Source organism: Zalophus californianus, chromosome 16 (assembly GCF_009762305.2).
Source record: "Zalophus californianus isolate mZalCal1 chromosome 16, mZalCal1.pri.v2, whole genome shotgun sequence".
Lineage (NCBI taxonomy): Eukaryota > Metazoa > Chordata > Mammalia > Carnivora > Otariidae > Zalophus > Zalophus californianus.
This window is the reverse complement of record NC_045610.1, coordinates 4382160-4405370: the sequence shown is the minus strand read 5'-3', so window position 1 is coordinate 4405370 and position 23211 is coordinate 4382160. Positions and strand designations below refer to the sequence as shown.

The following is a 23211-nucleotide window of genomic DNA, read 5'->3' as shown; positions in this document are numbered from 1 at the left end:
GTGCGCACACACATGCAACTTGCAGACTTCTCTTCCTTAACTCTTAACCACTTCTAGGTTGCTTATAACACGTGTTTTAATGGAGAAGGACTCTCCAATGTCAAATGAAACTGCCATCTTTAGAGAGGGAAGCATTTCTTGGGCTCATGGTAGGATTGGGGGGTTCCTAGGAGCACCCCCCCCAAAGCACACACACTGAGAAACCCTCATCCTGACTTCTTGGTATCTGGGGTCAAGCTCAGATGGACACTCATGATGAGGGGTTGCCCCCTTTCCTTCACTCTGCTCCCACTCCCTCCGCTTCCCAGTGGCTTCCACGACCCAGGAAGAGGAGAGGGCACAGGGCACAGATGGGGCAGGGCAGCCATAGTGACGACAGGACAGAGTGCGATGGTGGCCGGTGGTCTTTTCCAGGAGATGACCTCATGCGCTGTGTGGACCTCTACAACCAAGCCCAGTCCAAGTGGTTTGAAGAGATGGTGACCACCACACTGGTGAGGAAGCTTGTCAACCCAGGGGCCCGTGCTCAGGAAGCCCTTGGGAAGGATGCTGGTGGGCATGCGGGTGATGGCATGGAGTGGCCATAGAGATGGTCATTAGATCCTCTCTACCGCTGAGGTCAAGACCTTGACTCTGGGCCAGTCTGTGTGGATTCAGATCCTGCTTTGGCACTTTGTAGCTGTGTGAACACAGGCAAGGGTTGGGTCTTACTCTGTCCTCTTTGGCTGTCCCCGGAGGGGTCAGGGTCAACCAGGAATGCCCTCAACCAGATGTACAGGGGAGCCTTTAGGACAAATAGCCAAGTTATAGGAAGCGTGACCCTCCCCACCCCCAGAAGGGTTGCCCATCCTAGATAGAGGATACCTACGGAGTGAGGTTGGCGTAGCTGTTTAGAAGGAATGGGAGTGGAGGCCTCTGACCAAGGGGTGCAGGGAATAGGCATCAGACCTCCCCTTTTTTTTGTCTTCCTGGGTATTTTTTTTAAGACTGATTTATTTTAGAGAGAGAGTGCTGTGGGGAGGGGCAGAAGGAGAGAGAGCCTGACTTGGGGCTCAATCCCACGACCCTGAGATCCAGACCCGAGCCGAAACCGAGAGTTGGAACTGACGGGGCCCCCCGGGCGCCTCCCGAGTATCTTATGAAGGGACAACATCTCCTCCTCAGTGAGCACCCGTTGGGTTGGACAGTGAAGTATGCTTGACACTTGGGCCGTTGGGTTGGATGAGAAAGGAGGCCCGGTGCCAGGTCCTGACTGCATTGTCCCACTGCCCAAAGCTCCCCTCGTGCATCCGGCACAGGACAGACTAACTCTCTGCGTGCCCAGGTGTCAGCCCACCAGAGCAGATTAGAGGCCTCCCCTAGGGACAGTGACCCAGTCTTCCTCCTGGTTAATCTCCTAATTAAGCTCCTGCTTTACCCTTCTTCCCAGTTAATCACCTGGGCAGTGACCTAGTTGTGCACAGAATAGCAGTCTGATCCTCTAAATTCCAAAGATGCAGAACCATCTAGAAACCAAAGGACAAGCCCTTTTGCTTCCATTTGACCATGGCCATCTGACTCCTACCCTTACCCCCCACCCCCTGCCCCAAGTCTCCTGGCCTGGTCTCTGTCCTGCGCTTCAGCATTAGATGGACAGAGGAGAGGAGGCTGCTTGGCAGAGGCCCAGGGACAAAGCCCCAAGAGTCCAAGGCACAGAATCTCGACATGTGACCCATGCGTCCACCTGGTCTGGGAACTGGGGCTGGGGCTGCCCTGGGACAGAATCCCGACCCTGGTTTTAACCCTGCTCCTCCCATAATGCCCTGGGCTTTGGGCAAGTGATGTTACAGATAAGAACCCCTCTCTTAAAACGACCGAGGACAATTAAGTAACGCGTGCGAAGCTCTTAGCACCCACCGCACCCGCCCGGCAGAGCAGGAGTCAGGAGACACCAGCTGCCAAGTCATCCCCTCCCCCCACCCCATGCTGGGCAAGTTCAGCCCCTGGGGGTCCGCGGGGACCCACACCAAGTGGGCAGTGACTTGTGTCTTGTGGGTAGGGTGGGCTGGGACCTGCGTGGCGGGAGGGTCCCCAGGTTGGGGGCACGTGCTCAGGGATGTCTGTGTGCGCGCCCCCACCAGGAGCTGGAGCGGCTGGAGGTAGAGAGGGTGGAGATGATCCGGCAGCACCTATGTCAGTACACACAGCTGCGGCACGAGACAGACATGTTCAACCAAAGCGTGAGTCGCCTGCCCTGGGCCGAGGACCCCTGCGCAGGGTGGGGGGGCGGTGGGGGGACCCGGGGCCAGAGGAGCGCCACCTGGCGCTGGGTGGTGGCAGGTGCTTGGGCCTGGGAGCCCCGTCTTGGGGTGGGCTTGTAGAGCTTCCCTGGACGTCCTCGTGAATCCATCCCAGGCGATAGAGACATGCGTGAGCTGTCAGCCCGAGGAGAAACAAGGTCAGGGCAGTTTAAAATAGCTGAGGCTTTATCACCTCCTGTGGCAAGTTTCTTACCAAAAAATAAATAATCCAGAAAAATTCAAATTCCCTAAAGCGAGCGTTCCGTTGGCCCTGTTCTGGGATGGTAAAGGTGTGGACAAATGAAGGAGGAGGCCCCGGATCTGGAGCTGGGCCACCCGGCCCTGTCATGCAGGCCTGCAGGCTGGGGCCAGAGCACACTGAGCGGGACGCAGAGTGGGGCGAGAGCCCCGGGCTCCCCGCTTTTGCAGCGCTGCGCACGGCTGCCCCTCACGGGGGCCTCTGTTGTCCCTGGGGCAGCCACCAGCTCTGACTGCGTCCCCTTCGTCCCTTGCAGACAGTCGAGCCTGTGGACCAACTGCTTCGAAAAGTGGACCCAGCCAAAGACAGGGAGCTGTGGGTCAGAGAGCACAAGACGGGCAACATCCGCCCCGTGGACATGGAGATTTAGACGGGCACGCACGGCCCCGGGGGTCCTGCGGAGGCGAGGGGCTGGGGGTCCCATGGAGAGGAGGTGGCCGCGCCTGCCACGGGGCCCGCTGCCGAGTTCAGCTGCCCTCCCACCCCCTGTCCTGGGCCTGGTCCACTGAGCTGGGGCGATTCCAGAAGGGCGGCCTTGCTGGGAGCTGCCAGTGTGCCCAGGCCAAGAAGACGGATCCACAGCCCTACCCTCGTCTCCGAGGCTGAAGCCCCCCCGAGGCCCCCACCCCTGACTCCTGCACCGTGCTTGCAGCTCCAAGGACAAACTGAGGCTGGAGCTTTGTGGTCCCTGCTGAGCACCGGAGGGGTCGCCTCCCCACCCAGAACCACCTGTGTCATATACTTACGCCCCTGGAAGCCCCAAGGCCCTCTGTCTAGCTGGCTCCCTGTGTCCCGGGCTTTTGGAGGGTCACGGGAGAAAGGTCCCTGTCTCCAGCCACGTATCAGGATCAGAATCGTGGATCCAAGGCACCGTTCAGCTCGGCAGCCCGCACTCAGAATTCTTTGCAGCCCACCCTCTTTATTGTCTTCCCATTGCATTCTGGGAGCCCGCATCCTGGCTCTTCTGGGCCCCTTTTCCACCATCTGGGGTCTTGGGAATAAGGCCTCCTCTCTACCCAGACTGACCCTGCCTGGAGAGGTCAGGGTGGAACTACCTCATTCAGCACATCAGCCCCAAGTCAGAGTGTTGAGTCGCGTTTCATATTAGGTCAGGCATCTTCTGTAAAGTCTCCAGGCTGGAAACCCCAATCCATCCAACCCTCAGTTGCTTCCTCAGGGAAGCTGCCTCCGGGCCCCCCCCACCCCCCCTTCCCAGACTCTTCGCGGGGCTGGCTCAGTCCCCTGTGGGAGGTGGGTGGGGATGGGTCTTCGTCCCCACCCCCCACCCCCCGCCCCTGCAGAGGGCTCCACCTGCTAGTGCATGGTGGGCGTGGGACCCCGTGTGGCTTTCTCTCCTTAGTGGGCACTGCACAGGCATGGCAGACTCTCATGGTCACAGCGGGGTGTCCCCTTCCTGGCAGTGTTCTGCCACCCTGGCCTCAGCTCGTCCCGCACATTCCAGAGCCCTGCATGGAGCCCCGCTTGGTGCCGGTACCACCTTCCCCTTTCCCCACTTCCCGATTCCTGGGAAAGCCGGGTCTGAGCATGACGCGGGAGGCATTCAGCACACCGCTCATCATTCCCTCCCTCTGTAGAAACACAGCAAACCCGTTGTCCACCATGTCAAACCCTGAGAATCCGCACCAGGGGACTGGAAGATGAAATGACACCCCCGCCCCCCGAAGGTGGTCACGCGGCCAGCCGGGGGCAGATTCTAGCCCAGAAGCCACGTCCTGGGAACCCATCCTTCTTAGCTCATCTTTCAAACCTTGATTACTTCTGGCGTGCAGGACCCACACGCGCCCTACAAGGGCAGGGTCCTAAGAGCACAACTCCCCGGTCGCTCGGTCTTCATGCTGGGAACTGAGGACTTAACGCATCTTGAGTCTTTTGGCACCTCTTTCGCTGAGTCAGAGTTCTGTGCTCGCAGTTTAGAATAGAAAGATGCCCAATGTCCTAGAGTAAGCCACGCTCTGTCCCACTTGTCCTGTTGAACCATCTCAACCAAAAAGGTCAGCGTGGAGGATGGATCTGTCCCTGGCAGGGAGGACCACTGCTTCCGGATCAGGGGTTGTGCCGGGACACCAGTGACTGATTTTAGGATATTACGTCTTGGTTTCTCTATGAAAAATGGGTGCTGGTAGTAATTGCCTTGTGGCTTTAGCGGACTACTTTGTGGGTGATTTTCAAATGTCCAAAGCCAATAGCCTTGTTACTAACACAGACATTTGGAGTGTGAGATGGCTCATCGGTTTTTGTTTTCTCCCTCCCTCCTGAAGGTTCCTGAGTCTTCTGGTCCTCCCCGGGACAGGGCGCGGGGGGCTCCCTTGCCTCTTCCAGGGGAGCCCAAGTGGGCCCAGTGTGGGTTTTCTGCAGCCATTCTTCCCCCTCCCCCCACTCGCACTCCTCAGCTCACTCATTAGCTTCTTCACATGCTTTCCCTTTTTCTCCATGCTCCTTCATTCCTCAAAGAGCTTAGTCAGGGCTGAGCAATGTGCTAAGTTCTGGGGACAAGACAGGGCAGGGGAAAGACCACCGTCTCTTCTGCGTAGACTTAGGTTTTCTCTGGGGTCTTGCAGGTCCTTAACCTTGGCCTTCACATACAAGCACTCTTTGCAGAGTTGTGGTTTCCAGAGATACTCTCTTTCACGCTGGCACAACTGCATTCATTCATTCGTTCACTGGGCAGACACTCGGGACGAGCCAGGCATCGTGCAGGGCGCCAGAAATGCAGCCGTATGCAAGATACGCGCTCTGTCCCGGTCTTCTCTGTTGTTCTCCATGTAGACAAGAGGCTCTTTAAACCTCTCTGGAGAATGACAGCATGGCACCTCTTCCACATTTAACCGACTCAGAGCCTAACATGAACATGTCATCCTAACATGAACTGCTGTGTAGTAGCTCCCCGCTGGGTGGAAGGTGGACAGCAACAAGGGTATATAATCACCGGGCCCTCAGCGCATGCAGCCCGGATGCAAGTCAGACCTCAGAGATTTCTCTCGTTTCTTTTAAATAACTCTCCTCACTTGACGGAGAAGAAGAACGAAGCCCAAGGATGGCCAGTGAGTCCAGGGAGTGAGGATCGGGGTCTGTTAACAGGGCTCCCGCCCTGGGTGAACCAAGATGAGGCTGAAGTCTAGAACATCCCAAAGCGCCCTCTGGAGTAGTGCTCTATCCGGTTGTTGCTGTTTTACTTTATTCTTGTAAATTCGGTGTTGAAGTTATAAGAGTGTATGGCCGGGCTTATTCAGAGAGTGTCTGGGATGTACCTGGGCACATCCGTTGTTCTCTAAGAACAAGTGAGCCCCTTCTACCTGCCCTCCTACAAGACATGGATGCACTTAGTTTTGTCTGTGAAAACCTGATTTTTTTTGGGGGGGGAGCTGCACCCTGAAGCTTGCACCTCAGCTCCAAGATAAATGGCGTTCAAAATGAGTTGGTTGCCACAGCAGCCTCCAGGAAAAGCCACTTATTCCTTCCTTCTATTGCTTTTGATCAGTACTGCAAAGCCTTGGCCAACCAGACCACAGGGCTAGCTGCCCGTGGGACCACCTTGGGCCTTCTTTCTACCCACCCACCCAGCGCCTGTCGGGCCGGGAGGATTTCTGCACCAGGAGGCGCTTCTCACTGGGGCTGGTTAATGACCGAAGCGAACAGGAACAGTGTCCACACTCACAGACCAGGGAGAGAAGGGGGGTGTTTCTCTTCCCTTTGTGAAAACCAGTCAATTACTAGATTAGTGGATGGGTACCTAAGAATCTTGGCGAAGCCAAAGTCCCTTCTTGGAAACACTAGCCATAAACTTCAAAGGACGTCAAAGACTGGCTTGTTGAAGTGATTTGACTTCCAGACGCGTTGAAGTGATTTGACTTCCTTCCTTGGGAGGGAGAGTTTAAACAGGATTCTTCAGACCCACTGGTGGTTATGTAGGTAGGGGAAGCACTTCAGGCGTGTTAAGTGGGGTACAGATCAGCGTAGACCCCGAATCCTCCAACCCCCTCCCAGACCTACCGCCTTGTTTTTTTTTTAAGATTTGTTGAGGTGTTTGACATACTTATTGGGCTTTATTGACCTACAGTGAAATGCACCCTTTTGAAGGATAGGGTTCCGTGAATTTCGACAAACCTACAGTCTTATAACCACCACCAAAATCATCATATTTCTATCACTCCTGAAAATTCCCTCCAGCTCCCTTAGAGCCGATCACCCACACCTGCTCCCCATCCCGCCCCCTGGCGACCGCCGATGGATCATCGGACCCTATGGTATTGCCTTTTCTAGACTGTCCCATAAGAGGAGCCACTGATGTAGCCATCAAGTCCGACTGCTTTCCCAAGGCTTCGTGCTTGGGGTCACCCACGTTGTGTGCGTCCCTGGCTCGTCCCCACGTCTCGTGGAATCCCGCTCTGTTGCATGGGTGAACCACGCGCTTCCTTGCTTGTGAAATGCGTTGTTTGCCCTGGAGGCTCCTGGCCCAGGGTCCTCAGCTTGTTTGCACGGCTGCTTCCTGTGCCTCCCAAGGCTCCTCCAAGTGCCAGCCTTGCCCACAGTGGTTCTTGGGGCTCACACTCCTTGTGGTTCATTTCAGGTTTTTGTGCAGAAAGGGGCCGGGGATTGGGGGAGGGGTGCCTCCCACTTCTGCTGCACCCTGAAGCTTGCACCTCAGCTCGGAGATCCACACACTCCTGGGGGGCCCTCGCTTGAGTTCACACAGCCTTTGGCTTCTGAGCATGAGGGGGCATGGAAGGCAAACGGATGAATTGCAGGTGAAGACACAGGGGGCGACCTTGGGCTGGCCATGACCTTTCCCTGGATCTCTGTTGCTCCGTCTGTAGGTTGCAGGTGTACCTTCTGGTCTCCCCAGGCTCCTCTAGCTACTGCACTCCCTCAGCCCCTTCTCGTTTTTCGGGGTCTGTACCCGACACCATCATGCTTGACCTGGGCCCCATCGGCGCGGGTTGAGCGTGATGGTGTCTGAAATCCTCCTGAGAGGGATACCCTGGCACTTCTCTTATTTAGACACGAATGGAGCTAAAATCAAGAGTTTCCCAAGCTGTTGAGAATGAGGTAGTTCCTCCTAGGGCCCTGAAGGGAGCACTTATACATTATTACCTTTGGGGGTCTCGCCCCCTGATCTTTGATCTCATGTCCTGAGGTCTATTTCCAAGGAGCCAGGCAGGCATGGTGGAGACAGAGCCTCTTCCCGTGAGCTGCTTGGCACTGCTGGAGGCTCGCTCAGCTGGTGGTCACACTGAGCCAAGCCTGTGTCTGCAGCCCCCTGTCGGGGGGGGGGGCGGGGGGGCAGATGGTGGCAGAGATGGGACCAAACCCCGCCAGCGCCGGGCAGGCTAGGGGCATGACCCCCAAGGTGATGACTCCGCCAAGCCGTGTCTCGGTGCCCTGCTGTGAGCCCTTGGAGGCAACCGGGCAGCCCTCTGAGCAAACGCAAGATGTTCCTGGGGCCAGGCCAGGGGGAGGGCGTGGGCCATGGAGCCCAAGTCTGCAGGATCCCATTCTTCTTGGGCGCATCCGGGTTGCGTTTTGCCAGGGAGGACTCTTGGCATCTCCCCCCACTCCCCCGCCCCCCGGCTCCTACGGGAGTATTACTTCTGTCTGGCCTTTCCTGAAGGTGAAGGACCCACTGCTGTTGCAGCAGGTCTGGGTGAGAATAAGGTGACAGGAACCGATGTTTTGTTCTCTAACCCTTTTGATGCCGGGGCGTGAAAAGGAGCCTTTGTTGGGAGGCGTCTCTGAGGGAGCTGGATTGGTGATGAGCTTTGGGTCTCTCCCTGTGTGCTGTTCAGGGGACACTGACCCCTTGTGTTGGAGGGACATTTCTAACAGGATTGCAGTGGTGGAGGGCAAAGGGTCTGGGCACATGGGTGCCGTCATGGGGATGGAGAGGGAAAGCGTTCGGTGCCAGGGCGGGAGTAGTGGACTGACCCCGCTCTGCCGCCTCGTGTGTCCTGTAACCCGAAGTGAAGTCACATCCCCTCCTGGGACCTCCATACTCCCTCGTTTGTCAAGCAAGCGGAGACACGCCCTTTCCAGTAGCATCACACGCAGCAGACCGGCTCTTGGGAGCTGTGGCCTCCAGGCGGCCGTGTGGACCCAGGAACAGACATTCAGAGGGACACCAGCCATCCCTTGGTGACAGGGGTCCCAAACTTGCATCTCTTCCCTTTCCTGGGGACTGAGATCATGGTGGGGGGTGGGGGGGGTGGGGGGTTGGGAGGGGGGGGCAGCCCCTTCACAGATGAGCACATCAGCAAACCCTATGACAGTGGGATTTTCTAACAGAATAAACTTGCTTATTTGGTCTGTTTTCTGTAACTTTTGCTAAATACTTTATACATTTTTAATGTTAAAAAAAAGCTGTGTCTCCTGCCAGCATTCTTCATCCCGGTATGAATGTGTTTACGCCGCATTGTATACCTTCCATCCTCTGGCTGCTTAGATCAGTAAATAAAATTGATGTACTATAATTTATAAGTAACACTGTTGAAACTCTGATCCCTACGGAGGCTGTAACCTGCCCTTCCCGCCCCCGTCCCTGACCCCCCCGTAATAGCACTTGTGTGTATTAATGCTAAAGAATTAAATGTTTAAAGGGTTTAAGTTTTGAAGGCGTTCGCTATATATAATTGTTCTGCATTATTACAAAGCATTTTTAGGACGTGAAATGCTCTCTCATCCCCTTCCCCCCCCCCCACTTTGGCTCTGTGTGTACACTTAAGATGCTTAGATTCATCCCATGTAAAATAAACTGTCCAGAGACACTGGGTCCTGCTGGATGACCCTCCTTCCTGGAGGGTCTGTCACCCTCTCCTTTGTATAAATGATCTCAGCAGTCCCTCCAGGATCCCAAGGTTGGCGATAATCTTGTGCCCGATGTCTTAGCAGAGGGCACCTGGGTGAGGACCCCCCCCACACAGATGGGCACCGTGCTGCTGGACCCACACACCTGGCCCTTCTCGCCCCCCTCCCCTGGCGACTTCTGTCCCTGTGGACAGAAGGGGTTCCTGGCTGTTATTTCTTTCCCCATCCATCCATCCATCCATCCATCCATTTATCCATTCATTCATGCAATAATTATGGAGCACCTACTATATGCCAGACACCACTTTAGGTAGTGGGAACACATCGGTGAGTGGAACAGATGAAGAGCCCCACTCTCCTGGAGCTGGCTTTCTAGCAGGGAGAGAGACAACAACAGTCCGCAGAATAACTAATCCCACGTAGGTGCAGAAGGTGTGAAGTGTTAGGGAGAACGAAGGACTGGGCAGGGTGTGGGGATGGGTCATTTCAGGGTTGACCCGGGGTTAATTGCAGTATTAAATAGGGCAGGTGGAGGCAGCCTCTTTGGGAAGGTGACATTAAGTCAAAGGCAAGGAGACCCCGGGTGGGGGGGTGGGGGGAGCCCAGGAGGTAGCTGGGGGAAGAACGTTCCAGGCAGGAGATGGCCTGGTTATAGGCGGTGGGGGTGGGGGAGGGACGCCTGCTGGGTTGGGGCCAGCAGGGCTGGAGCAGAGAGGGATGGTGGGCGGGGGCAGCGGACGCTTGAAGGACTTTCACGCTGGGGGGTCCAAGCCAAGGAGCGTGCGGCCTGACTCTGTGGCTGTAGGGTTGTGTACAGGACTGTTGGGAACAGGGGCGAAAGCAGGGAGGCAAAGAAGCTGGACCGGGAGGGGACGAAGGTGCCTGCAGTATGTGGTCACGGTCACGGGGAACTGGGGGGAAGGGGTCAGGGAAGGCGGCTCCCATGCGATTCCCGACAGATTGGCATGGGGTGTGACAGAGAGGTGCTGAGGGTGATTCCAAGGGTGTCGGTCCAAGCCACCAAAGGGATGGACTGCCATTTCTCGCAATGGGAGGGCCGTGGAAGGAGTGTGCCATTCCATTCTCTGCCACCCGCCCACCCTCTCTGTACCCCCTTTCTCGGCTCAGTGCAGACTGGGGGCAGGCTCCAGTTCCAGGCCATGGGAGGAAGGGCCATCTTGTCCTTCAGCTCAGAGCAGGGGAAGGTAGGGGAGTCGGGGTGAGTGCTGGGGGCTCCTGGCTTGGAGTGGGTGTGACAGGGCCAGCCTCGGAAGAGAGCGCATCTCTCCGCGGCCAGGCCAGGATGGGGAGTCACAAACTGAGGTCCTCTGCTTGGAGGGCGGGCCTTCTCCCCAGCGGTCTCTGGGTTTTGAGGAGAGTTTATGGCCCCGGCTCAGACTTAACAAATCCATTCACAATACATCATCTCCAACAACTTGTTTGGTTAAGGAGCATAAGCATAAACTCTCCCTCTGATAGAAGATGTTTATGCAGGTTTTCAAACAAACCCCCAGGTCGCGACCTTCTCTCAGCAGCATCAACACAGATGCCTGTGGTCCCATCCCAAGGCCCGGCCCCTCCTGGGCACAGCGGCCTGAGGAATGCGGACCTCAAGTACCAGGCTGCTTCCCACCTGGGTCTGGCTCCTTCCTCCTTGCTCTCAGCCAGGGCAGAAGGGCCTGGGGGCCTCTGGCTGCCTCCTGCATTAACCCAGGATGCATCCCCCAGCTCCTTGCCCACCGGCTCTTCCAAGGTCATGGCGAAGCCAGCCCCTCACTGACAGCCCGGTTGCTCAGGCTGCCTTGGGAAAGGAGTTGCTGTAATGTAATGAAAAGATCCCAAACGGGGAGCCTGGCCGCCCAGAGCTTTTCTTTTGGCTTTGCTGTTTAGCAGCCATTATGACCCTGGCAGGCTGCACGCCTTTTGGGGCTCCGTGCCTGTAACATTGGCCTCCCCTGATCTGCAGGCTCGGTGTGGACAGGCTTGGCACCAAGAGGCACTTCTCTCTCTTTTTTTTTTTTAAGATTATTTATTTATTTAGAGCTTGCAGTGGGGGAGGAGCAGAGGGAGAGAATCTCCAGCAGACTCCACACTGTGTGCGGAGCCTGATGCAGGGCTCAACCCCCCGACCCTGAGATCATGACCTGAGCCGAAACCAAGAGTTGGATGCTTAACCGACTGAACCACCCAGGCGTCCCGCCAGGAGGCACTTCTAATCACCTCCCACACCTGGTTCGGAGACAAGGGGTGAAGCCTCTGGCCTCACTTTCATGAGCTGGGGTGGGTTGGTTGGTTGGTTGGTTGGTTTCTGAGTGTGGTGACTGTTCTATTTCCAACTGCTCTTGAGAACAAACACCTTGCTCCAGGATAGTGAAAGTCTAGGGGAAAAAGAAAGGTCTTCTATTAAGAAATAATATGCTCTCACAAACTGATGGGAAAAAATAGTAAGTACACACACATTCCCCTACCATTAAGGCCTCCTGAGAAATACTCTGGAACCACAGGGGTCAGGACTGAAAAATCTAGAACCACTGGGCCATAATCCTGAATGACCACATTTAAATGGCATTGAACATGGGCAGCCCCTTCCAGTGGGTGGCACAGGCCTTACCACTCCCCGTTGTCCCTGATTCACCTGCTTTGCTCACTCACTCCACCTGCTGGCTCCTGCGGGCAGTTTAGGTTTTGATTTCTGTCCAAGATGAGTAATACCAAAAACTAATGCGTATTTAGCACTGACTGTGTGCCTGGCTCTGTTCTAAGTGCGCTGCACATATTTACTCAGTTTAGCCTCAAAATAACAATGAGGTAGATGCTATTATTATACCCGTTCACTCAAGGAATATTCACTGAGGGCCCCAACCTGCCGGGCACCCTGTCGGCAATGGAGATGTGGCTGGGAACAAAACAGACAGAATCCCTGCCTTCTCGGAGCTTTTGTTCTGATGTGGACCCGCCAAGCACACGGGGTAATTCAAAGTGAGTCAGAAGGCGTACCCACAAGGAAGAAAAATAAAGCGGGCTTTGGGGCGTGCGGATGGTTGGGGGCGGGGGTGTGCTCTTGTAAACAGAGTGGTCAGTCCAGGCCTTGCCAAGGAAGGTGAAGGATTAGAAGAATATCCGAGGCAGAGAGAGGTTAAGAAACACGTCTAGGGTCACACAGTAGGCTGCAAAGCTGGGATTTAAACCCGGGCTGGCTCCAGAGCCTGGCTTTCAACGACTGCAGTGCAGAGCTCAATGCGAAACGCCACTCCTGCCCTGGGGACCCTTAGAGTTTGGGGGGAAGACAGGCCATGAGCGTCATGGTTCCTGGAGAGCTGGAGTAGGGGAGGAGGAGGGAGGGACAAGGGGCTGCTGTGAAGGCCAAGGCTTTGGCTCTGCTTCTGACCTACCCTGTCCTCCCAGAAGGCCAAGATGGATTGGCCACCTGCTGTCAGCTTTTTCTTTTAATCTCAGGGCAGGGGTGGGGGCGGGGGGGGCGGGTCTGGGAGCCTGCCCCCCCCATCCCGGCCCCTCCTCCCTCCAAGAACTGGGGTGAACTCGCCACAAATCCTCTAATCCACCAGCACCTCCGAGTCCGTGTCCCGCAGCAGTGCCCGGCCCTCGGCGGCCAGGACAGCGCATCGCTTGCACCCGCTGGTCCAGCCACCGCGGCCCGGCCGGGCACACACGGCCTCACCCATGGGGAACAGCAAGAGCGGGGCCCTGTCCAAGGAGATCCTGGAGGACCTGCAGCTGAACACCAAGTTCACAGAGGAGATGCTGTGCTCCTGGTACCAGTCCTTCCTGAAGGAGTGCCCCAGCGGCCGCATCACGCGGCAGGAGTTCCAGAGCATCTACGCCAAGTTCTTCCCCGAGGCCGACCCCAAGGCCTACGCGCAGCATGTGTTCCGCAGCTTCGACGCCAACAGCGACGGCTCGCTGGACTTCAGGGAGTATGTCATCGCCCTGCACATGACCTCGGAGGGCAAGACCAACCAGAAGCTGGAGTGGGCCTTCTCGCTCTACGACGTGGACGGTAACGGGACCATCAGCAAGAACGAAGTGCTGGAGATCGTCACGGTCAGTCTCGGCTGGCCTCCCCATGGCGGGCCTGGGCTCACCCGGGGTCCGGGGTCCGGGGTCCTGCGGTGGCTTCTCCTGCTGCCGCCGCAGCCGCCAGGGATTCAGGGGGACACAGCGGGGGCGGGGCTGGCTGGGCGGAGCCGGGGGTCCGGGCGCTGGGGCTCAGGGGCTCCGAGAGCATGGGAGGAGGGGTCTCCAGGACACTGACTTTAATAGAGGCTGGCCACTTCCCTGCAGCTTCCTCTTCCTCCTGAAGAAGAATCTGGGTATTTCCTGTTAATTACCTATTGTTTCCTTCCATCCTTCCTTCTAATCTTCATTAAAGTGTCCTTCCAAACCTTCCAGGGCACGTATTCAGATTGTTCCACAATTAAAGTATGTAACATGTTTCGAATACTTAGTAGAAAGAGGCCAGCTTTGAGGGACATGAAATGTGGGTTCCAGTCCTCATGGTCTTCATCGCTTGAGGCAGGCCACCTCACCCCCCGGGCGGTGGTGCGGGGCGGGGGGCGGGGGGGCTCGGCTTTCTCACCCCTCCTGTGCTCTGGACTGAGCCGCCGGCCCCTCGCTGGCCTGCACTTCCAAACCACGCTCTCCTCCCCGCCCACACTGGCCCCTCATCAGATCATTTGTTGTGAAGGTTTTAGGTGTCTTCGGAATAGTTTTATTTATTAAGTAAGGAATTTGTGAAATGTGGAAGCATATGCTGAAGACAATGGAAATTGCCTTTAACTCCATCATCCGGAGGGAGCTACTGTCAATATATTGGTGTATACCTTCCCGGCCCTTTATCTGTATATATATATTTAAAAATAATTTTGGAGCAGTGACATATCAGACCCTTTTTCAGTTACTATTTCATTATATTTTCCCTATCAAGGTATCTTCTTCAAAACCATTTTGTACAGCTGCTTAGAATTCCGTCTTACGGAAAGACCTTGACATTATTTAACCAGGGCTATAGTTTTGGACAATTGGGGTGTTTCTATTTTTTTCTTCTGATGTCGTTTGTATTTCACTTGGTATCTTTTCCTGGCATTTTTGAACCCTCCACCCATGTCCTTGCTTTATTCCCCTAATTCTGGCCCTGATAAGAGGGAGAATGTCTTTTGTATTTTATCTCATCTTTTGGTACCTTTGTAATCCTGCTTGCGTTTGCACGGTTCTCCGCCTGATTAGGAGAGACCATAAACCAAGTGGACAAGCAGGCAGCCTGTGGGCAGCGGACTCGGCCTGGGCCTCCGATTAAGGGCGGGAAGTCACTGGCATCCGGGCACGCTCTCCTGGATTGGCAGGTGGCCCGGGACAGGGAGCACGACCTCAGAACCATCTATAGGATGCCAGGCCCTGCAGTGGCCTCCAAGTTGGTGCTCCTTGAGGAAAAGGAAGAGGGAAGGGCATGGGAGGGAGGAGTAGATTTATAGGACGCGTGGCTGAGGCAGTGCAACGTGATGCCAGGGCTCTGCAGTTCACTAGATCACATGGTCACTGCCCCGGGGGTCCAAGGTTATAGGTTCTAATCCCAATACTGCTGCCAACTAGCTACATGGCCTTGGAAAAACCTCTGGGAACCAGGGTGAGGACCGACGGCTCTGACAGTCTGTCCTTGGAGTTAGAAGCCGGGCAGGGCAGGCAGGCACTCCCAGGGTTTAGCACTCCAGCTGGGACGTGGTTCCCCTGGTTCAGGACCGAGCCAGGGGTGTTAAGGGAGCAACCCCCCTACACTTGGGTTGCTGGGCACCCCCGGGCTCTGAGTGCTGCCAGCCAAGACTGCTCCCTGGAGCTTCTGGGTTTGCTCCTCTGGCTGTAGCATGATGGGGGAGGGTTCTAATTTCTTCTTCTTCTTCTTTTTTTTTAAGATTTTATTTATTTATTTGACAGAGAGAGAGATAGTGAGAGCAGGGACACAAGCAGGGGGAGTGAGAGAGGGAGAAGCAGGCTTCCCACCGAGCAGGGAGCCCGATGTGGGACTCGATCCCAGGACCCTGGGATCATGACCTGAGCCGAAGGCAGACGCTTAACGACTGAGCCACCCAGGCGCCCGAGGGTGCTAATTTCACAGGCATTACCACCCCTGCCTGAGTGTCTGCAAAGTGCCCCCCAACTCCCACGCAACTCGCCTGCCTGCACCCCAAGCTTGCCCCAACGCTGAGTGCGCAGGCAGGCACGGGCTCGGGACCACCATCGGAGTGTCCACTCTGGCCTGGCCAGGCCTGGAGTTACTGAGCTCGTGGGGTCCTCGTAACCCGGAGCTGGGAGAGCACGCGGAGACCCCACCTTGTCCCTCTCCCTTCCCCAGCCCCTAGGATGCCCACCAAGCAGTGTGGTGTGAGGATGAAGGTTCTAGAACCAAACTGCCTGGGTTAGAATCTCTGCTCTTCTGCTTCTAGCCCAGGAGACTTCCAGCAAGCTGGTGTACCTCAGTTTCTTCATCTGTAAAATGGGGCCCACAATACCCACGTCATAAGGTTGCTGTGGAGGTTGCAGGTACAAATACTTAGAGGTGTGGTGTATGTTAAGCGTTCGACAAAGGTTAGCCGTTATTACTGTAGGCGGACCCAGCTGGGCAACCAAGGTACCACATGGACCCCGAAGAAGCCGGTTGATATTCTACGACTTCAGGGTTATAGGGTTCAAAGTAGCAGTTCCCAAAGTGCCACCTTGGGGGCTGCTGTGGGATGATCACCAGAAAGCTTTTTGTTTCTTATTCTCATTTTTTTAATAAAATGAAAGTAATGTGTCTACATGGTCAGGAAATCCAAAAATTCAAATGCAGAAAGGGACAAAAGGCCTGAAAGCTGCCTTCACTCCTTCACCCCGTTCCCTGTCCCTTCTAAGGATCTCAAAAATACAGATGCCCCGACCCCACTCCCCCACACTTTGGTTCAGCAGGGCAGGCTGAGGCCTGGGCATCTGCATTTTAACCTCTGCCACAGGGGACGCCTGGGCCCGGGGGTCATCAGCCCCTGCTGCTCCTTCTGATGGGACCTTCCTCTTTATTTGGTGCAGGCTATTTTCAAAATGATCAGTCCTGAGGATGTGAAGCACCTTCCAGAAGATGAAAACACGCCTGAGAAGAGAGCCGAGAAGATCTGGGGGTTCTTTGGAAAGCAGGATGATGGTGAATTCCTTCCCCTTTCATAGCCTTTGGTTTTATAGTCATGGGCTGTTTCCCAGAGACCCCCGATGAGACTGGTCCTCCGAGGGCCCTTGTCCAGGCAGGACCGGGGACACTTCATCCCAGCATGTGCTGCAGGGCTGTATGAGGGCCTGGGGCACAGGGGAGGGGGGGTGAATGGTGAGGGGGTGGTAAGCAGACTGGTCAGCAGGGTCCAGCTCTGCTGCTGATGGGGACCAATGTCACATCCCCTTTGCACCTCCAACCCCATCACCACTTGAGCTCTCCGGGGCAGAGGGAAGCCTCTGAATTCTGGAGTGCTGGTGAAGGAACTTAGCAACTTAGCAACTTAGAACAGCCTTAGCACCCAGGGAAGGAAACGGTCAAAAGTCAAGACAGCAGCTCCTTAGCCGTGTATAAGGCTGGCCTGGCAGGTTAGAAGCGCGGGCCAAGCACTTTCTGTTTAAACGGATTGCTCTTTACTTGGGTGCGCTTTACCTGGTTTCAAGAATGCTTTCTGCACAGTGGGACAGAGCAACTTCAGCTCAGTCTACGTCTGAGTTAGCATCGAGTCCCAAAGAAGTGGGATCACAATTTACCTGCTTTTACTCCAGGGAGTTAGTTTGGGTCCCCCCCCCCCCCCCCCCCCCGCCAAGAAGCACCACCAGACAGAATTGGATTTAGATTAGATTGGGAGAGATTTTTTTTTCACTATGTTCTTTTTTTTTTTAATTTTATTATGTTAGTCACCATATAATACATCATTAGTTTTTGATGCGGTGATCCACGATTCATTGTTTTCATATAACACCCAGTGCTCCATGCAGTACGTGCCCTCTTTAATACCCATCACAGGGCTAAGACGGGCCTGGGAGGGAAAACAGGGAGGGAGCTGGAGGAGGCTGGGAATACCCAGACTGCAGAGCAGGTAAGGCCCTGTGCACAGAGAGGCAAGGACAGAAGACTTGAGGCCTTAGTACCACCGTTTTTTGGGGAAAGCTTTGGCAAATCCCCCTGGGGGCATTCTCAAGCCCCCTTCTTCCAGGCCGGCCAGTCTCAGTCTGCTGCACTGCTCCTTCCGTCTTGGGCTGGGAGCAGGCCTTGGAGAGATGGTCTCTCACTGAAACCAGCGATAGATTCCAGAACAGGGCAGCTGGTCTGCTGTGGCATGATGCTCATGGCCAAGGCAGGGAGGATACGGTAGAGGGGGGTGGTGTCGGGCAGGGGGGGCAGGCGGGGCAGGCTGCAAGCTCACGTGGCCATGGGGGCCCGGAGGGTGAAGGGAGAGAAGCGGAAAGGAGCCCTACGACGTAGCAGGGACTGGCCAGTTGTGGTCTGGGGACATCTGGTCCGGTGGTTTCCAGCTGGTTGCTGCCATGTGGGAGATACCCAGCCCACTGGGGCCTCATCATCTGATTCTCTAAAAGGGAGGCGGGCATGGGAGATTTTGAACATCTGAAGTGTCTCACTTGAGGACCTACAGTAGGACCCGAGCGCCTCTGCGGGGCCAGCACTGTCTCCTTTTGTAATCTTTTGTAATCGTGGATCACCGCATCAAAAACTAATGATGTATTATATGGTGACTAACATAATAAAATTAAAAAAAAAAAAAAGAACATAGTGAAAAAAAAATCTCTCCCAGGCCTAAGCGGGACGTTACACAAGGGCAGGTGCAGATGGCCCTGGCCCCACTAACCTGCAGTCCAGGAAGAAGACTCAGAAGCAAGGAGTGGGCAGGCAGGCAAGATCTGGGCATAATATTTAAGGAGGCACTCGTTCTCAGCTGCTAGCCCTGTGCTCGCACCACCCTGAAAGCGAGCGCCTCCTTAAACTTTGCTGGGCAGCTATAGTAGTCCCAGCCCTGACGTCACCTCCCCCTTGAGCACCTTCCCCTCCTCCTCCAGGGCACGCTGTGGTGCCTCCCCCACCGGCTCTGTAACCCAGGTCTGGCAGGTGCCGAGTCCCCTGTTCTACTTGCTAACCTGAAACCCGACCCGTGGGAAGGTCATAGCTTCGGCCGGCGGGCAGGCGGTGGTATATGTGGGGGCTGCCGTTTTCAGAGGGTCCCTCTGCAGACGGTGCCTCACTCCACAACTGGGCTCCGACCGTGGGCATTTCAAGGTCTGTGTGAGGCTGGTAGGGCAGCTGGGACTTTAAAACCCAAATTTTACTGCCCAGACCTGTGCCTAAGCCAGGAGGGATTAAGGATGTCCAAGTGGAAATCCAGGTTGGTTCAGCCAAGCTGTGTTGAGCCCCCTCTACGTGCAGGTACTGTGAGCCTCAGCATAAGCAGAAAGGAGCACCTGTCTTTTTCCAGAGTTATTTAGACATGCGACTGTCTTCCCCATCAGACCAAGAGCTTCCTGGGGCAAGGGCTTTCTCTCCCTCCTTCCTGGGCCACCCCCTGCGGTGGCCTCAGCTCCCTGCGCAGTGGCTCTGGGACAGAGGAGTTGTCAGCCCGCGAGCTAGGAGGGAGGCAGAGAGACGGGTCCGCAAGCCAGGCTCTCCCTGGCACCACGCTGGACCCCTCACTTTTCAGTCCCTACTCCCTGGGTGGAGCGACAGAGATTCTGTTTGCTCTGCTCCGTCCCCCGGAAGCTCCCCCAGAACTCCAAGCTTGGGCGCTAGGGTAATAGTCAAAATATTTAAGAACCAGCAGGGCAGAGGCACTGACCAATCAGAAGAGGCCCTCACAGGGCCCGCCATTAACCCTCTGGCTGCTGGTTCACAGGGAGGTCCAGGGGTCCCGGGAAGGAGCTGGGTATCGGGGCGGGGGAGGTATCCTCCGGGATGGCACCGAGACTCAGTGATTTCATAACAGATACCTCCCCACGGGGCATGCTGGCCAGCGTTAGCCTCGCCGCCGCTTGAAACAGCCGATCCTGACTGCGGCCTTTTTCCCCCCATGCACAGATAAACTCACAGAGGAAGAGTTCATCGAGGGGACCCTGGCCAATAAGGAAATTCTGCGACTGATCCAATTTGAGCCTCAAAAAGTGAAGGAAAAACTGAAGGAAAGGAAACCCTAATGTCCACCCACCGCTCGGCCCTGCCCCCTCTCCTCCCCAGGCACAGAAACCCATGGGGTGAGCATGCGCATATGCCCCAGGGGCCAAGGGGGCTTCCTTGGCCTTAGCTGCCCTTCCATTCTACCTGCCACCTCCTCTCCCCTGCCCGAGGCCCATGCCTCCATGATAATCCCAGGATTAGGTCACCGGAGTCCTCAATATCACCCCCCCCCCCCCCCCCCCCCCCCCCCCGCCGAGTAAGCTCCTTTGTGGGTTGCTGGGTAAGCAGGTTCCAATAAATGCGAGAGGGGCTGGGCGCCCAGCTGACCGGTCGTTCTTGAACTGGAAAAGGAAATGTTTTCTGTTGGCTCAGCCTCAGAGACAAGGACGAATTGCCCCTGCAGTCATGGGCCAGGGTGCTGGGACCGTGGTGGAGATTGGAGGCTGCATGGGGTGGGGGGTGGGGGGGCACTGTAGACCTAGAAGAAACCATTCCAGGCAGTGAGGTGACCCTGGAGACATGTCGAGCGCTGCGGGAGGGGCTGGCTCCTCCAGAGGGTCAGGGAAGGTGTTGCCAGATAGACACATTTAAATTAAGGCCCAGTGGGCTGTGGGTGGGGGACCGGAGGTGGGTTGGGGGGCAGGGAAGGAAGCTCGGTGTCCCAGAGGGCAGCCCACACAGGGACCCTGAAGCAGAAATGAACATACCAAGTTCCAGGGTAGGAGAAGGCCAGTGTAGCCAGAGAGCCCAGGGAGGAGCCCAGGAGGAGGGAGAACCAGTTGTGAGTTATACCTAAAGGTAGGCAGGGACCAGACCACGCCAGCCTTTTCGGCAGCCCATGGAAAGACGGGGGTTCGCAGTGGGGGTAGTGGGTACCATTGTGGGGTTTGAAGTAGGAGGGACTTATGTTTGTGGTAGAAATAAGTCAGAGGGGCAAGACTGGGGACAGGGAGCCTGGAGATTACACTTATATAGTCACCCCAGGGGTCCTCGGCTGCAGGGGACTGGCCTGGAGAGAGTGGGAGGCTCTGGAGATACTCAGGAGGTAGCATCTTCCTGAATGGCTGCAGGGGGGAAGAGGGAGGAGCAGGGATGGCAGCCAGGTGTGTGGCCTGGGTGCCGGGTGAATAGTGATGTCGTCTACCAAGATGGGAAACTCAGGGAGGGTCCCTGGTTTCAGGGGATAACGGCAAGTTCAGATTTGATAGGGTGAGAGAGGTGGGGGCCCTCATTTTAGAGACAAGGAAAAGGAGGCCCAGAGACAGCAAGCAGCTTGCCCAGTGTCAACCAGCTAATGAGCAAAGGTGGGCCAGGGCTGCCCACTGGCCTACATCACCTTGTCAGAGCTCCAGGGCCTGGGACACCTTGGAACTCCACCAATGAGCTCTCAATATCCTTGTTCTCATTGTTGTGAAGGCCCATCTACTCTCTAGTCTTAAGTTCCAAAATGAGGTCGGAAAAATATACGGAGGTCCCAGACACTTGACCGACCTGTATGGGACCCCGCCAAGGCAGGGGGGTCTTCACGTGTGGGTGTTGGGGGTGAGCCCCCTCTCTCCTCCCTGCTGGCTTGAGTTTAAAAGCAGAGACACTGCATAATAACCTTGTCGGTCTGTGGTTCAATGAGAGGCACAAAGGGGCTACTGGATCTTCTAGGGCCAGTGGAGAACTCAGCAGGGCTAACGTAACTAGCACATCTTCTGTTAGCGTGGGGTGGCAGGGCCGCCACTCTGGCTGGGTCCTGTACAGCTCCAGGATACTCTGTTGGGAAAATGCTGAGAGAATCCAGAAGCAGTGCAAAATCCAACTAGACTGAAGAGAAGGGAAAGAGGTGGGGGTGATGTTGAGCCACATTATCAAGATCCAAGGGATAGAAGGACCCAACATGGATCGCTGTGGCACAGATAGGAGTTTATTGACTCATGGAACAGAAATCCCAGGAGTAGCACGAACTTTAGGTCTGGCTTAATCCAGGGGGCTCCAACAATGTCTCAGGGCTCTTCTCCATCTCCTGGTCCTACTCTCTGCCGTGGTGTCTCCTTCTCAGGCAGGCTTTTCCCGTTCTGGCAAGATGGCCACCAGCAGATGCAGGCTTACTTCTTCACGGTTCCAATATCAGCAAAAAAGAAAAAAAAAAAAATTGGCTTTCTGCTGAGAGTCCCAGCCTGAGTCCCAGGACCATCTCTCATTGGCTCTCATTGGTGATATGCCCATCCCTGACCCAGGATCTGGTGCCAGGGGGAGGTCCTGCTGGGACTGGCTAAGCAGATTTTGTGGCCAGCCTTGGGGCTGAGGGTGGAGTTGAGACAGCTCAAACATCATGGGCTGGGAGTGGGGAGAAGTATGGTTCCCAACGGTCATATTAGTATAAGAGGAATAAATTGTAAAAATAGATGTCCATTCTAGGGACCTTGGGGAAAGTCACTTCACGTCTGAATTTCTGCTTCCTCACATACATGTAAGTTCAAGGGCAGAAATGGGTCTTCTCAAGAGCAGTAATCCAAACTGCTCTTATAGGCTCCAGCCTCTTGTGCAATGCCCCTTGGCTATGTCTTAGCATCCCTAGTTGGTGTCCCTGACAGATTCACCAGTAGATTCGTCAGAGCCAGGTGCCATTGCTACACCAGACACAACATTCTCACCACAACCAAGGCTACATTACTTCTGATGTGCCCGGCCTATGTGCTGGGCTGCTGGTGAACCTTCTGGGTTATGGAATATTATGCAGCCATCAAAAGGAATGAGATCTTGCCATTTGCAACGACGTGGATAGAACTGGAGGGTGTTATGCTGAGTGAAACAAGTCAATCAGAGAAAGACATGTATCATATGACCTCACTGATATGAGGAATTCTTAATCTCAGGAAACAAACTGAGGGTTGCTGGAGGGGTCGGGGGGTGGGAGCGATGGGGTGGCTGGGTGACAGACATTGGGGAGGGTATGTGCTATGGCGAGCACTGTGAATTTTGCAAGACTGTTGAATCACAGATCTGTACCTCTGAAACAAATAATGCAACATATGTTAAGAAAAAAAAGAAGAAGAAGATAGCAGGAGGGGAAGAATGAAGGGGCGTAAATTGGAGGGGGAGACGAACCATGAGAGACGATGGACTCTGAAAAACAAACTGAGGGTTCTAGAGGGGAGGCGGGTGGGGGGATGGGTCAGCCTGGTGATGGGTATTAAAGAGGGCACGTTCTGCGTGGAGCACTGGGAGTTATGCACAAACAATGAATCATGGAACACTGCATCAAAAACTAATGATGTATAATGTATGGGGATTAACATAACAATAAAAAAATTAAAGAAAAAAAATATGGTTTGGGCCACGGGGAGTGGCATGTGTCACGGAAACAGTTCTTGTCACTGTCTCCTGGCAACGGCTCTTTTAGACGTCATGTGTGGCTTCCCTTTGCTCACCACAGCTCAGACCCTGTCCACGGAGCCAGATGGGGACACAGACACCACACTGCCCACTCTACCTCCATTTCTGTCCCTTGGAGGCTACACAAATTTATCAGATGAGGCCAGGTAAGGCTCAGCTGGTATGCCCACCCTTCAAAAAACAAAACAAAACAAAACAAAAAACCTCTACAAAACTGGACCAACCACACCTATATCAATTATCACTCAGAGTTCTGAGAATCAGTTAAATCTGTTCTT

The 23211-nt window shown here is 55.2% G+C and overlaps 2 protein-coding genes across 7 annotated transcripts in view; both read left to right on the top strand.

Annotated features, from left to right (window-relative positions):
* Positions 1-9316, top strand: part of GAS7 (growth arrest specific 7) — a 198210-nt gene extending 188894 nt beyond the window's left edge. For 5 of the 6 annotated variants that reach the window (XM_027625377.2, XM_027625376.2, XM_027625381.2 and 2 more), the window contains 3 exons: positions 415-494; positions 2121-2219; positions 2799-9316. In XM_027625377.2, coding sequence (XP_027481178.2) covers positions 415-494; positions 2121-2219; positions 2799-3047 — 428 coding nt within the window. In that variant the 3' untranslated portion in view covers positions 3048-9316. Of the gene's footprint in view, positions 1-414; positions 495-2120; positions 2220-2794 lie in introns of all 6 variants that reach the window. The other variant, XM_027625378.2, reaches the window with a different exon arrangement.
* A 3691-nt stretch (positions 9317-13007) lies between these two features.
* Positions 13008-19756, top strand: RCVRN (recoverin). Its single transcript, XM_027568012.2, has 3 exons — positions 13008-13419; positions 16432-16543; positions 19454-19756. The coding sequence occupies exons 1-3, from the start codon at positions 13039-13041 to the stop codon at positions 19567-19569; spliced, it is 609 nt and encodes a 202-aa protein (XP_027423813.1). The 5' UTR covers positions 13008-13038; the 3' UTR covers positions 19570-19756.
* Positions 19757-23211: the final 3455 nt, after the last annotated feature.

Excerpts from the sequence above, each read along its gene's own strand:
- RCVRN (XM_027568012.2), top strand. The coding sequence starts at position 13,039 with ATGGGGAACAGCAAGAGCGGGGCCCTGTCCAAGGAGATCCTGGAGGAC. Across the intron at positions 13,420-16,431 it reads AAGTGCTGGAGATCGTCACG|GCTATTTTCAAAATGATCAG; the intron begins GTCAGTCTCGGC and ends TATTTGGTGCAG. Across the intron at positions 16,544-19,453 it reads CTTTGGAAAGCAGGATGATG|ATAAACTCACAGAGGAAGAG; the intron begins GTGAATTCCTTC and ends CCCCATGCACAG.